Source organism: Octopus bimaculoides, chromosome 1 (assembly GCF_046866305.1).
Source record: "Octopus bimaculoides isolate indiv1 chromosome 1, ASM4686630v1, whole genome shotgun sequence".
In the NCBI taxonomy this organism is placed as follows: domain Eukaryota; kingdom Metazoa; phylum Mollusca; class Cephalopoda; order Octopoda; family Octopodidae; genus Octopus; species Octopus bimaculoides.
The window spans coordinates 153,676,512-153,692,915 of record NC_142928.1 but is presented as its reverse complement, the minus strand read 5'-3'; the positions used below and the strand labels follow the sequence as shown (position 1 = coordinate 153,692,915).

Here is a 16,404-nt window from a genome sequence, read left to right as displayed (position 1 = left end):
CATGGTCAAAAGTCTTCCAAGGTCTAACATATTCTTTCCTTATTGAAGGTCTATTCTTCTGCTCGCTGGATGGTTGATGTATCCCACTTGCATTCACCTCTTCATATTCATGGAAGGTAGAACAAGTTAAAACACAGATGTAGTTTTAGATCTAAAAATTACACATCCATAAAATGAGTCTCAATTGAATAGTATTTTTGTGACTATATTTCTAAGAAACAGATAATGTGTTACAATTAATTTTCAGCATTAGTAAGATATTTTGAAAGATTTACTAAAATATGTGTATCTTTATATGTTGGTAGATATCATGTTGGTGTTAAACATGAAATTTCACTATGCTATGAGATTTTGATTAAGATTTTCTTTAAATATGAACATTTTCGTTGAGGCATCTAAGATAGGATGGTATTAAGAAGACTTGAATTAATTTTCTCTCTTTTTAGATTATTTGAAACAACTGCAAAGGCAGCTTTCAACTGAAAGTTCCATTTTAATGAGTCCAGATCTACTCTCTCCAGATGATGCTAGTTCCTTTTTCGATTCGGAATTCAAAACCCGTAAGTAACAACACTTTTCTTATCATAGTGCGAAATACATTTTCCATGTTATTCCATTGCTCATGGGAACTATATTTGTTTCAATGCAATACAATGTGTAGCAATTTAACGAAGTTGCAAATACAAAAAAAAAAAAAAAAAAAAAAATTGAAATATTTGTTTTAAGAATAATAAATTCTGCTTTCCATGCAATGATATACTTCTGATATTTTCCTGAAGATTAGCTGTTAACTCAAAGTTACTTAGATTTTTCTGCTTTTAGTTTGACTTTATTTGCTTATTATATTGTCATTGTTTTACATTTCCAGCACAAACTCCAGAATTCCTTACTCCAGAAGGAGTCCCTCAGTATGCAACAGAATGTAGTAATGGAAAGATTGAGTTGAAAATACAATCATATCCAGCTCCTAAAGCTTCTTGGTATTTTAAGGATAACAAGATTGAACATGGTGACCGATACTCATCTTCTGTTAAGGTAGATGGAACTGTAACATTGGAATTTCCAAACATGTCATGGGAAGATTGTGGTGATTACAAGTGCTATGTTGAAAATGAAGTAGGCTTTGCCTGCCAGACAGTTACTCTACACTTAGCAGGTATGCCTAATAATACATAAACTATTAATATTGTTTCTTGAGTTTTGAATGTGATACCAAACTACATTTACCAGAAGTTGCATTACAAAAATTTCAGAGTTGTACTTATTTGGCAAATGACTTAAACTGAGATTGCATGTTGAAATTGTATAAACCACTTCATGGAAGAGTAATAATGTTCATTGAAAACAAATGTTTGCCTTTTTTACTTTTGCTTTATTTTACAGTAATATCAAGGAGGCTGTATACGTACAATAATAATTTTTAATACTCTATAGTATACTTTTACACTCTCTGAGTGGTTGGCGTTAGGAAGGGCATCCAGCTGTAGAAACTCTGCCAAATTAGATTGGAGCCTGGTGTTGCCATCCGGTTTCACCAGTCCTCAGTCAAATCGTCCAACCCATGCTAGCATGGAAGGCGGACGTTAAACGATGATGATGATGATGGTAGTATACTTTATAGCACACATTATTATTGTCATTTTATATTGAATTTCCATGCATAAAATAAAACAAATGTAAAGAGAGTGGTATATGCATGTTTCAAATATTTACCACAAATTTTCTACACTAGAAAATAGTTAAGATTTATTTTAAAATAAAATAAAATGATAGAAAGGAAGTTATAAGTCAATTCTACTTTTATTTTGAGCTGCATTAACAAGCATCATGAAGATAACTGTTTTTTTAGAAGTTTGCCTCGCAACAATGATGTTGTGAGTTCAGTCCTACTGGGCAACACTTTGGGCCAATGTCTGTCATTGTAGCCTTGGGTTGATCAATATAGTGTGAAGAGGGTTTGGTAGATGGAAACTGTGCAGAAGTCCATCATATATATGTCGGCATCATTTTGATGTTCCCTTTTCCATGCTTGCATGAGTCAAACAGAATTTTCTGAGACAGATTTTTCTATGGCTGGATGCACTTCCTGTTGCCAGCCTTCACTTGTTTCTCAGAAAAGTGATATTTTCTCATGACCAGACTTGTTTTCATGGGAGGTGGGTGATGAACGACTCTGACTGTTGGCATCACACTTTTACATCTGACACATGATTTCAAGACAGAGAGGCACCCCACTACACACACACATGTGCATTATTGGCAACAGATATAAGCATCAGTTAGCAAACCAAACAATGAGCATTGCATGAGCAAAGTTTCCTCTGATAGCTGTTATACAAAATACTGCAGGTATATCTTGTCACACTGTCAGGCATACAATGAACCAGTGATTGGTTCATTGGAAACCTGTGATCAGCAATACTATTGTTCACCAATTGTGATATAAAATAAATAATTACAGTTATTAAAAATTTAGTTAAATAGAAATTTGATGATTATTTCCTGAAGTATATTTCCTAATAGGAAATGTATTTCTTCATTAATGTTTCTATTCATTCTTAGTTTTGTTAATTTTATCTCTTTATTAGAACCACCAACAATTACAAAACCACTCCAAGACATCTTTTTAGTAAGTGGCAGCTGTGGTTCATTAAATTGTCACATTGATGGAATTCCATATCCATGTGTATATTGGAGTAAGAACAGACAACCTCTGATAGAAACATCTAAAGTGCATGTCCAGTATGAGTCACCTGGTCAATGGAGTTTAGTCTTTGATGATGCTAACATCAATGATGCTGGTACTTATGAATGCTTTGCTGAAAATGAAGGAGGGAAAACATTTACAATGGCTGAGATAGAAGTGTCAGGTAAGTTATTTTTAGTTCAATAGAAGTTAAAATTATTTGTTTTGTTGTTATTGCGGATCCTTATGGTTTGACGGCCAACATTTTTTTATGTAGTGTTTTTGGTACCGAAACACTTTCAAACTTCGAATACTTGTATATTTTGTGTTATAGAACAGATAAAAAATTTTATAGTCGAAGTTATTTCATGTAAAAAATTGTCGTATTTCGGTAATTTCAACCAATCACTGACGTCTATTGAGGTGAAAACAATTACGCCGTGGAATGTAAACAACGGTGTCAGGGGATCTTTTCTCTTGAATAAAATTAGTGCCGTTGTTTGTCAACAAAAACTATCCGTTGTCAACAACAACTATCAGCAGTATATATTTCGTTTGTCACTGTTATTTATGACATCGTTCGTACGTTTGTACTGGTTTTAGCTTTAGGGTTTTAGGGTAAGGGTTCGGGTTTTAGAGTTAGGGTTAGTTTTAGGATTACGGTTAGGGTTATGATTATTTTTGCCATAACCTTAACCTTAACCCTATAACTCATAACCATAACCCTAACCCTAACCCTAAAACCCTAACCCTAACTCTAAAACCCGAACCCTAACCCTAAAACCCTAAACCCTTACTAGGGAATAATGATATAATTAAACAGGGAATAACACACTTGACACCGAACAGCACTAACTGTATTCAGCTGAATAGACGTCAGTGATTGGTTGAAATTACAAAAATACGACAACTTTAACATGAAATAACTTATTAAGAAGTAATTTTTGTTAAGAAGGCTAAGAGAAAAAGATGTTTTATATGACACATTCTACCAGTATCCCAAGTTTGAAAGTGTTTCGTTAAGAAAACAAGTGTTGGCCGTCAAACCATAAAGATCCGTTATTGCTGCTACTGTTGTAGTTCCAGTCTAGCTCTGATCCAGCAGAAGTATGATCAAAGGTGTTCCAGTTATGACCATCCTGTTTTTTTTAGGAGCATCTGGGACTTCATTAACTGTTTCTCTTTTTAAAATGCTAGAATATAATTTGGAGAAGGCTTGGTTATCTCCAGCATGTTATATGGTCAAGCAGTATGTTCCTTGCTGGTATGTTTAAAATAAAAGTTTGCTGATACTTTTGTAGAGAAAACTAAAAATATTTATTTGAAAATTACGTTTCAGATTATAAAAAATATTCTGTAATTAAGATTATTTGACTAATGGATTTTAAAATTACCAACATATGTATACTTAAATATTCATCATGACTTTCCTATTGAAACCTAATTTTGTATGCTAGGTTATTGATATAAGTTTCATCATCATCATCATTGTAGATTTTCTACACCCAAATATCTTTCTTGTGACCTACATTACTTGTTTCCAAGGTATTTTCTCTCATGAGTGGAAATGATTCCCTGGAAAATTGGAAATGAACAACACCACTTGTATGAGGGTGACACTTGTTTACCACTGTCACATGAGGTGCACACACACACACACACACACACACACACTCAGACACACACACTCAGACACACACACTCAGACACACACACACACTCAGACACACACACACACACACACACACACACACTCAGACACACACACACACACACACACACACACACACACACATGACTAGCTTCTTTTAGTTTCATCTGCCAAATTCACTCACAAGTCTTTGATATGCTTGGAGCTATAGTAGAAGATACTTACCCAACGTGTCATGTAATGGAATTGAACACCATTCTGAGTGTCTGGAAAACAAACTTTTTAACTACATAGCCATGCCTGCACCAGTTTCTGTTGGCAAAATCACACACAGAACATATTATGTACTGGTCAATCTGAGGTTCTAGTAGAAGACAGACACTTGCTAAAAAAACTACATTATTTGATCAAACTTGGTGCCATGTGATTGAACTGTAAACCTTTTAGCCACATAGTCATGCATGTGTTTATGATTACATAAGCAAAAATTTTGATTGATGATTAATTTTTAGAGGCATATATTTTATATTGACAAGAAAGTTATGGCCAGTGTCTTTTCGAGATACATACCCTATTTAGTGACTTATTTGTCACTGTTTATTGACAGTACTTTGACTTGTTCTTATTTTATTAAGGTGTGAGAAGTGTTGTTCCTGTGAACATATAAATAATCTGGAGGAAACTACCAATTCATGACTTTCATATGACAACTTCTCTGACAGCAGAGAAATAATAAACATACACCTTGACAACTTAATGACATTAATTTCTCCTAGAAAGTTCTTCCAGCTATGAATAATAGTTTTGCCAAATGATCTATGTCTAATTCATACCAGAAAGTTTATATTATTGTTATGTTGTTATGTAAAGAAAATGATGTCATTATTTTCTACCCAGTCAGTGTTTAAGCAAAACTATGATCAAAAGTACTCCAGCCATGACTATCTCATATTTGTATGTAAGATAAGCTACATTATCTAATGTTTCCTTTTCTAAGTGCAGTGTAATTTGAGGGTATTATGCTGCTATTTTTAGCCTTTAGAGCAGCTGTGTAGAGGTTGTTTTGTTGGCATTATGTAAGAAGAACAGAATAAGATAATGAAAGGAATTAGTTCTCTACACATTATGTGTGGCCTGTCAATTAACTTTGTTTATATTATATGCAAGAGTGGGAAAAGTGGCAAATACTGTTGTGTCAAATTAAATACCTTATGGTATCTAGTTCAGAAAGCTTCACTTTCTGGGCTTGAATCCCATTTTTTACCCCATCAGGCTAATAAAATAAATACCAGTAAGACAATGGATCAATTTCTTCAACTTGTTAGTCTTTCCTCTCCTCATTCAAGGTGTTCCCACTGCATGTATATATATATATATATATATATATATATATATATATATATATATATATAAAGAACATTATTACTCATAAGAGACAATATTAGTGGCTGCAAGCCTATATGGTTATATATATATTAAAACATGACAGCATTGTAATATATTTGTGTGTGTGTGTGTGTTTGTGTGTTTGTGTAATGGTGTAAAAACTGTAAAGGTTTCAATAGTGTCAGTTTATGTGGGTGTTTGCTTCTGCCTTTAGTCTGCATTTGTAAGAATTCAGTGTTTCTATTGGTACAATATAAATGTAAGAACATTGCCAGACCATTGTTGCTTTAGAAAATTAATTAAGCCAGTCTAATGTTTAAAAAAAATTGTCAGTTGAATGTGGAAATGAATGACAGCTAATAGTAATTAAAAATAACACAACACACAACAAACACTAGCTGATTTTTCAAGGAAGACATGGCAACACAACTCTACATACAAATAACTCATTTATTATTGATAACTATAAATAAATAAATAAATAAATAAATGAAAACAATAATCATAACATTGACAATGCCATTTAATGCCAACAGTTAATGGATTGTATAAATATGGTTTCAAATTTTTAAAAGAAAAAATACATTCTTTTGAAATAAGTGGGTGTCAAAAGAATCTGCTAGAGTTGGTTTCAGTCTCACAAAGATTTCACTTTCTATTTAACTTTATTTGTATACATGTACCAAAAGAGACTGTTTACCAAAATTGTTTGCTGTCCAGTTGTAATAAAGAAGATATTTCAGAATCACATCTACAGTGACCTTAAAAGTAGAATCAAAATTTACAAATATAATATATTCACAAATATATAATATATTCACAAATAATTACAGAGGCATCAAGCTGTTAGATCAGGTTATGAAAGTTACAGAGAGGGTCATAGCCCAACTAATTAGGGAGCGAATCAATTTAGATGAGATGCAGTTTGGGTTCGTGCCAGGTAAAAGCACTACTGATGCCTTATTTCTAGTGAGACAGTTGCAGGAGAAATACCTAGCTAAGGATAAACCTCTGTACCTGGCTTTCGTTGACATGGAGAAAGCCTTTGACAGGGTCCCCCGATCCCTTATCTGGTGGTCAATGAGGAAACTTGGGATAGAAGAATGGTTAGTGAGAGCTGTGCGAGCCATGTACAGAGATGCTGCCAGTAAGGTGAGGGTTGGAAATGAGTACAGCAATGAATTCCGGGTAGAGGTAGGGGTCCACCAAGGTTCCGTCCTCAGCCCCCTATTATTTACCATAGTCCTCCAGGCAATCACAGAGGAGTTCAAGACAGGTTGCCCCTGGGAGCTCCTCTATGCTGATGACCTTGCCCTAATTGCGGAGTCACTATCAGAACTAGAGGAGAAGTTTCAGGTGTGGAAGCAAGGTCTAGAATTGAAGGGCCTTAGAGTCAACCTAGCTAAAACCAAAATCCTAATAAGTAGGAAGGTAGATAAAACACAAACCCCATCAGGTAGATGGCCCTGCTCAGTATGTAGAAAAGGAGTAGGTAGTAACTCTATAAGATGTACCCGGTGCAAGCTATGGACACATAAGAGGTGCAGCAACATCAAAGGCAGGTTAACTAGCAAGTTAGTTTTTGTTTGTGGCAGATGTTCAGGTGCAATAAAGACTGCAAACAAACAGGAAACAACTTCTATCTCATTCCAGGGTGAAAAACTAGAGGTAGTCGATAGCTTCCGCTATCTGGGCGACCAAGTTAGTAGTGGGGGTGGGTGCGCTGAAAGTGTAGCTGCTAGAATAAGAATAGCCTGGGCAAAGTTTAGAGAGCTCTTACCCCTGCTGGCGACAAAGGGACTCTCACTCAGAGTAAAAGGCAGACTGTATGACGCATGCGTACGAACAACCATGCTACATGGCAGTGAAACATGGGCTGTAACTGCTGAGGACATACGTAAGCTCACAAGGAATGAAGCCAGTATGCTCCGTTGGATGTGTAATGTCAATGTGAATACCCGTCAGAGTGTAAGTATCTTGAGAGAAAAGCTGAACATTAGAAGCATCAGTTGTGGCGTGCAAGAGAGACGATTGCGCTGGTATGGACATGTGGTGAGAATGGAGGAGGATAGCTGCGTGAAAAAGTGCCACACCCTAACAGTTGAGGGAACCCGTGGAAGAGGTAGGCCCAGGAAGACCTGGGCTGAGGTGGTGAGGCAAGACCTTCGTACATTGGGCCTCACCGAGGCGATGACTACGGACCGAGACCTTTGGAAATGGGCTGTGCGTGAGAAGACCCGGCAAGCCAAGTAAGATCGTTGCCAGTGCCCCTGGACTGGTTCTTGTGCGGGTGGCACATGAGATGCACCATTTTGAGCGTGGCCGTTGCCAGTACCGCCTGACTGGCTCCTGTAGGATTTTCGAGCGAGATCGTTGCCAGTGCCCCTGGACTGGCTTGTGCGGGTGGCACATAAAAGACACCATTTCGAGCGTGGCCGTTTTCGTGCGGGTGACACGTAAAAGCACCCACTACACTCTCTGAGTGGTTGGCGTTAGGAAGGGCATCCAGCTGTAGAAACTCTGCCAAATCGGACTGGAGCCTGGTGTTGCCATCCGGTTTCACCAGTCCTCAGTCAAATCGTCCAACCCATGCTAGCATGGAAAGCGGACGTTAAACGATGATGATGATGAATATGTAAATACAAGCTAATTTGTTGGATATGTACATTCAGTGTTTCAAAAATAATTTGACTGACTAGGTCAATGTCTTACTATTATAATATGATATGAAAGTGCATATGAGTTCCCTTTCTTTCACTTTGGCTTAGTATAACTGTCCTAAAACCTGTTTTCTCTTCAATCGTTGTTTAGTCATAATTAAAAAAGAATTTTAAAATAATTTACATCTAAGTTTGATTGATGCTAGTAATCCTTCTTTATTATTAGCCATCATTCTCCTTCATATCATTCCCCTGACATCTAGTTACCTTCTCTATTGCTATTAATAACTTGTTCTTTCTTAATATTACTCATCATACTGCTCATACTGTTTTTCAATTCAATTTGCTTACCAACTACCAACAAATAGCTCTCCTTGTCTCATTTCAATTACTCCCTTCTCTATCAGTCTCTCACTTTTTTAGTTTGCTTGGCCCTTCATACTTTCACTTTCTTCTCTTTGTTAGCCATCACTTTCTCTTCTATTCACTTTATCAGTCACATTTGTGTTTTTAGTGATGTGGGAGTGGGGAGAGGCAACCTCATTAGTACTGATACAATGCTGCCAATACACTCTGTAAAGTGGATGGTAAATAAACAAAACAATATAAAGTATTGAGGACTGTATAGTCTTGCCAAGGACATGACACCCTATCTCATGCTGGTGCACAATAAAAAGTATTGAGTATACTCTATAAAGTAGCTTGTATTAAGAAATGACACCAAGCTAAAAATAGAATGTATGGATAAGATATGGTCTTCCAAACTATCTAGGATGGCAGCAACTCTAAATAAGAACTGATTTGATCTGTGGTGACCTATTCAACCAATGCCTGCAGGGAAAGTTGATGTAAATTGATGGGGAGGAAGATGGTGGTAATGTTACTGGTACTAACTTTTTCTCCAATTTTTTAATTTACCAACTAATATGGAGAAGGATCTCAAAATAATGGGGATTAGTTGTGCCTTCATTATTATATATTAACTGGCCCCCATGCCATCAAAAATTCATCATCATCATCGTTTAACGTCTGCTTTCCATGCTAGCATGGGTTGGACGATTTGACTGGCAAGCCAGAAGGCTGCATCAGGCTCCAATCTGATCTGGCAGAGTTTCTACAGCTGGATGCCCTTCCTAATGCCAACCACTTCGAGAGTGTAGTGGGTGCTTTTATGTGCCATCGGCACAAGGGCCAGTCACACGGTACTGGCAACAGCCACACTCAAAAAGGTGTTTTTTACATGCCACCTGCATGGGAACCAGTCCAGCGGCACAGCCAACAACCTCGCTTGTAGTATTTTGAATATAAATAAGGTACATAATAATCACAGAAACAAACATTCACATACTTCCCTTGTACATGCACACACATACACATATACTCACACAGAGTTGAAATGCTGCTTGATTTTTTTTTCACTGTAGAATTTCCATCATCTCACTATCAAGTTTGCCATCACCCCTTCTTTTCTCATTCATATGTTGTGATGGAGAAAAACACAAGAGTATTATTAAAGTAGATTGTTGGATGGGTTGTAGAAACTGATTATCTTAAAGAAAAAATTTTAATATTTTTGGCTTTTACTTTTACAATTCTGCTATCATGATATAAACATACCATGTGAAATTCATTTCAGTTTTGCAATAATATGGGACTACCACAACCCTCTTTCATAGTCTATACCAGTGGTTCCCAAAATTTTTCGGGCTGCCACTTCCTTGACACCCAGGCCACGTTCCTAGCATCCCCCACCCCAACTAACCATCACAAGCAAAGACCTCTTTCTGAAGCAAATTCAAAGCAATTGTATTTCACAAATAAAATTCAAAATATTGAACCCATTATTTTGTTGTTTTTACAGGAATCACCACCCAATTATTGCCCCAATTTTTCCATGAATCGCTACCCCATTATAGCCCCACTTGTCTTCAGCACTCCCTTGGTACTCCCCCCACCCCCAGGGGGCAATACGACCCACTTTGTGAATCACTTGTCTATACCAATCTTTAAAAATTGCTCCCAAAATGTATAATGTGTTCTGTAGTGATATGAATTGACTAAATTGGTAAGGTTTGGGACAAAATGCATATCAGTAATTAGTTGTTATTTTACATTTCGATTTCAAGTTCTTCTGAAGTCAACTTCACATTTTATCTTTTTAGAATTGATAAACCCATCCCCCCAAATTTCAGCTCATTTGGTAGTGGTGGTTGCAGCAGTGTTGATGGGAGTAATGATGATGATAATCATGATGATAATGATGATAATGATGATGATGATGATATTGATGATGATATTTATGATGATAATTATGGTGAAGATGATGATGAAGTGGTAGTGATGTTGTCGTGTTGCTAGTGGTGATGATGTTGATGAGGCTGATGACATTGATGATATTAATATTAGAATGAAGATTTAATGTATGACATTAGTTAATTAAGCAAATTTATTTCTGATATGACTAAAACTGATTATTTTATATAATATCTTATTACAGAATCTACACCAGTTCCCAGCTATATTTTGTTCTGTGAATCTCGAGTTGAAAACTACTATTATATTCTTGAAGAAATTGGCAGGTAAATAAATACATAATGATCATTATAAACATTTTAGTTGCCATAGTTACATATATATTTCCTCCTTAAAATTTGTATGCAGATTATTTTGCAAATCTATTTTAATGTAAATAAGTTGTTTTTGAAAATATATCAATATCATATTTTCTAAACTGTCATATGAATAAAATAATTCTTAAATGTTTACTTTCTATATAATTTATGATAATGAAAAGAGATTGTGATGATTTGGGGGATGATATCATTATAATAATATCATTATCATTCTTCTTCTTCTTCTTCTTCTTCTTCTTCTTCTTCTTCTTCTTCTTCTTCTTCTTCTTATTATTATTATTATTATTATTATTATTATTATTATTATTATTATTATTATTATTATTATTATTATTGTTATTATTATTATTATTATTTTGTTTTACTTAGAACATTTGGTCTTGTTTGTTCTGGTAGATTCTGTGAGAGTGGACATCAGTCTGCCATCAGAGGTCTCACAGGTTCTCTTTCTGCACATTATAAGCTTTGATATTTGGTTGTGGGAGACATTCAACATCCAAGTACCAATCTCAAAATCCTAGCTGTCCCCAGCAGAGCAGCTTGTTGGGCTTGGTCTCCTCTCATGTCAATTCTGATTTCTTCGATTTCTCAAACTTAGTTGTTAGTACTCTGAGTGCCACTACAACTACTGGAATGACAGACACTCTCTTCATACTCCACATTCTTGCAATTTCATCTTTTAGCAGTCTGTACTTTTCAATCTTCTCTAGTTCCTTGTTACTTATGTATACTTTTCCAGGTATTGCAATATCTATGATCTTGGTTTCCTTTTTTCCTCTGTCTACCACAACAATATCTGGTCCCTGAGCCTCGATTAGGGAGTCACATTGGATTGTAAAATCCCACAGTATCTTATGTTCCTTGTTCTCAGTGACTCCTTCTGGTTCATGTCTGTACCATTTCCATGCTCTGTTCAGGCTGTACTTTTCACATTCTCCAGTGGATGAACTAAGCCACGTTATTGTGCTTCCTTTTGTAGTGCTTTTGAGCCAGCTTGCTACACTCACTCACAATATATGAGATTGTTTCGTTTCTGCTGCCACACATCCTACAAAGAGGTGATTTGTTATTCTTATCTATTTGGAATTTGGTGTAATTAGTTCTCAGAGCTTGTTCCTGGGCACTGCTTATCAATTCCTCAGTGCATCCTATCAGATAACATTTTCTGAGCCATCTCTTGATCTTGTCTGTTGATCTTGTTTATCTTGTCTTATGCCTATAGTAGAAAGGATTATTATTATTATTATTGTATTTGCAAGAGAAAACATTATTTTCAAACACTATCAGATATATGATCAAAGATGCTTCAGCTATGATCGACCTCCCTTTTTTAAGGTACCTAAATTTATGCAATTCAATGTGTCTTTTACATTTTTTAAGACAATCTTTGAGATTTTGCTGCTATTTCTAGCTGGTCAAACAATCACATATAGGTTCTCTTTTGAGCTTCTTTACTAATATTTTTTCATACGGTAAATTGATACTTATTTTGCTCTTTTATAAACAGGACAAAACTTTTATTGGTCTGATCACTAAGTCAACAATACCTTTCGAACACTTAGCCAAATCAGCAGCAATAATCAGATTAATTCAGTACAAGATCATATTTAGTTTATTTTTAAAAATACTTCAGATTGGTGATTGTGTGGAGTTTAAAGTGTTTTGAGGGAATGTACAAGCCTGGTAGCCTCTAAATTTATTTTAAAGACAAAATTACTTTTTTAACTAAATTAATTTACTTCTTTGCTCTATGGTAAATTACATATTTTTTTTTATAAATGATGAGATAAGGATTTTGAGGATTTTAACTGAGAACCAATATTATTTGATCTTACCTCTTGACTGAGAAAGCTTTAAACTGATAAAATAACAAACATTGATCTGTTGTCCATGAAGTGGTTTAAGTTGAATTCTTTGGTTTCTTGGAAGGATAGTTTGCATTACAAGCAGTTTTGGAAAATAGTGTAATTTATTGTTTGTAGAGAAACAAACGTTATTGGAAATGATATTGTTTGACAAGACCTGAATTTTTAATGTAATAAACAAGTCTGAGCTTTCCTTTTGTTTGAGAACATAATTTCTCTTAAAATGAAGTGTAAAATATTGAATGGTGGTATTTATAATTCATAACTTTGATACCCAATATTTTAAACCTACTTTGATAGTATTTAGTTACAATTTAAACATTATTTCTTGATTTAATAGATAATTCAATTTATCATCAACAGATATATTTTAAGGTCTTTTTTAGGGATGTGTACACAATTCCTTGTCTGGATTTAACCAAAAATCCCTTATTTCTAATGCATCAAGTCTAAATAATCTGGAAAATTATATTAATAACAAATCATCTAAGACATTTGAACATTTAATCCATTGTAATTATAATAATAATATTACAAATCATATGCAATGAAAGACAATGGAACACATATTTTAACTTATTTATAATATGCTGACTCGTAATGTGATCTTGAGATTTTACTTCAGAATGAGAAGAATTTAAGTGAGAGATGTTAAATAGATTAATCTTCTCTGTAATAACTTACACTATTCATAGTATGGTAATAATTCAAGGGTGATATTTCAACAGAATCTGTAGAGTAGCTGACTAAAAATCATGCAGTTTTTAGTTATACCTCTGTCCATTTTGATTTTGAATCCTGCTAAGTTCAGCTTTGCCTTTCATTCTGTTAGGGTTGCTAAAATGCTTAGTGGCATTTCTTTCAATTTTATATTCTGATGTTGCTGAATATTGTTCAATGTTGCCGAATATTGCTCAATGTTGTTCAAAATATTGTTCAAATATTTAAAATATATCTGAGAGAATTTCACAGACATTCAAAGATTTTGTTAAAGTATAGAAAAGATAGTTTTAAAAAATTCAGTTTTAGCAACTGAAGCAAAGAGAAAAACAGTTGTTATTGTTTGTTATAAATAAACTAAACTGCAAAACAGACTTTATCAAGCAAATTTGTGATACCATAATCCAGATATGTGTACATATATAAACTTAAGCTGTAGTTCCAAATAAAGGGTTTCTCATATTCTCTTTATAAAAGAAGACAATTAAATAAAAGGTAAATTGTCTAGAATAGAAATACACTATGCTTCTCAAGAAAAAAAAAAAACCTACTCTTTGTAAAATAATCTTAGATTTTGGCCATAATATTAGGTTTCCAGCAATAGCAACTTGAGATGTTTAATCCTAACATCTGTGAGAAATACATTTCTTGAAGTAGGAAGCCAGATATGTTGATCGAGAAGTTTTGTGTTTTGTTAAGCATTATCAAATTGTTATCTTGTCATATAAGCTTCTTGCAGTGAAGATTAGAATTGCAGCAGCTAGCTGGATATTAGATATTTCTGATGATGAATCTTTACAATCATAGATAGTCAATGTTTGGCTTACATTGTCATAGAAGACAAAATGTAAGAACAACATTCGAAAAACTGTTTACAAAACTCTAAAGTGTTTTTAGCAATAATTGCTTTGCATTTATTTTAAGACTTTTCAAACTCTTTGATGCTGAAATGAAACTTTATATATTTATATATAAAAAGATTATTATTAGTTCATCTGTCATTGTTGAAGATGACCAAGGACATTAAATGGGAGATGGGGCGTAGTGTGTCTGATTGTGGCTGATCAGTCCAATGCATACTCAAAAGGCTCTGTTGCAAGTTGGGCACTGGTAATCTGCTGGGACTGAAGACAAGGACTTAGCTCTGGGCTTGTGCAGTTTGCCTTTTTCTTTGTGCTCCTGCTCTTCTGTTTTGTTCATAGAAGGTGGCACTTTTATATCAATCTGTCTGTCTAAATATAAACTTATTATTACACCATTTTAAATTAATAAATTTTATTCCTATTTATTTTAGAGGACGGCATGGAATTATTCGAAGAGTTATAGAGAAATCAACTGGCAAGGAGTTTGCTGGCAAATTCTTAACGCTCAGTGACCCAAAAGAGAAGGAGTTTTTCCAGACAGAACTTGAATGTCTTAGAGTTCTAGATCATCCTCATATTATGAAAATCCATGAGGCCTATGAAACAGTGAAATCATATGTATTGATTACAGAATTGTATCCTTTAAATCTTGTTTCTATCAGAACTAAATGTTTGATAATGATTCATAGCTCTTCATTATTTATTTAGTTTTCCTGTTATTTTTTAAACTCTTTTTTTGTCTTTTAAATTTGTATTTCTTAATTCAGAACTCTTGAATGGAGAGTTGTTACAAATTGTTGTTATTTGTATTTCTAAAAGGAATGGTAAAATGATAATTATATTTTATGTACAGGCTCTTAAAAAATATTCATTCTTTTTTCGATATCATCTAGTATCAAAGATAAATGAAAGTAAGCCTAAATGAATGAACTAAAATACTGTTTTGTCATTCAGTGTTTTTAAATATTATTACATGATTCTACTTAAAGTCATTGTACAAAAATGAACAGAGAGCTACAAAGAATTAAAAGTAATAATTTTATGTATTATTAGTAGAGCTATCCTTAAATTTAATTTATTTAAAGTGCACCATAAAAAGTAGTTATAGATTATTTTAGTCTCTTATAAGGACTATCAGATAAATGTGAACAACAACGACTGAACATTGTAATAAAACAAAAGTTCATTTATTATGGCCATATTCAAAGAAGCAGAAGTCTGGAAAACATCATGGAAGGAAGAGTTGAGGGTAGATCATCAAGAATCAGGCTAAGAATGCAATGAATGGACAATATCATGAGCTGGTTAGACAAGAGTGGTAAGGCAGATAGAAAACCCATGCATAATTAGGAAGACTTTCATTGTAGTATCATCAATGTGCTGAAGACAAACAATACATGATGAGGATGATGAAGCCCAGATTGTGTGAAAGCATTCTAGCCAAGATAATGACCACACTTTTCCTGCAAGCATAGTGTATCTCAGATTGTACTACCTAATGTGTTCTTTCATTATTAAAATAACTGAAATGTATTTCAAGTAAGTTGAGTAACCAGACAGAAGATCCTTCATTGGCTTATAGTAAGTGGGTCAGAAAGATACAATATTTAGAGTAAGTATTAGGACAAAAATTTAGGACTATTTAAAGGAGGCTAACTCCTTATCTAAACAGCCATTGAGATGCTTTAAAAGTAACTACATTTTATTACCTTTTGTTGCCTAAGCAGGAGTGAAACCATAGTTTCATGTCAACATGGTTAAATAAATGGAAAAATGTAATTAAGTTGCAGCATAACCACTGGCTCAGGATCGAAATTTCCTTAGTGGGGTGCAAACTCAGGCCCCAAAATTTTTACAAGTAAAGTAATGTTTTTTTTTTTATTTATCTATGTTCTTTGTTCTTTGAGAAGAAACCTAATTCAAGGTAATTTTTACAGATC

At 34.2% G+C, this 16,404-nt stretch overlaps 1 protein-coding gene across 8 annotated transcripts in view; it reads left to right on the top strand.

Moving 5' to 3' along the window:
* Positions 1-16,404, top strand: part of LOC106873108 (protein Obscurin) — a 159,782-nt gene that overhangs the window by 99,025 nt on the left and 44,353 nt on the right. For all 8 annotated transcript variants that reach the window (XR_016243698.1, XR_001409839.3, XR_008265146.2 and 5 more), the window contains exons 9-13: positions 447-560; positions 869-1,156; positions 2,589-2,870; positions 10,881-10,962; positions 14,896-15,099. Coding sequence is in view for 3 of the 8 variants with exons in the window: in XM_014920336.3 (XP_014775822.1) it covers positions 447-560; positions 869-1,156; positions 2,589-2,870; positions 10,881-10,962; positions 14,896-15,099 (970 nt within the window). In the remaining 5 variants the exon portion in view is untranslated. The remainder of the gene's footprint in view (positions 1-446; positions 561-868; positions 1,157-2,588; positions 2,871-10,880; positions 10,963-14,895; positions 15,100-16,404) is intronic.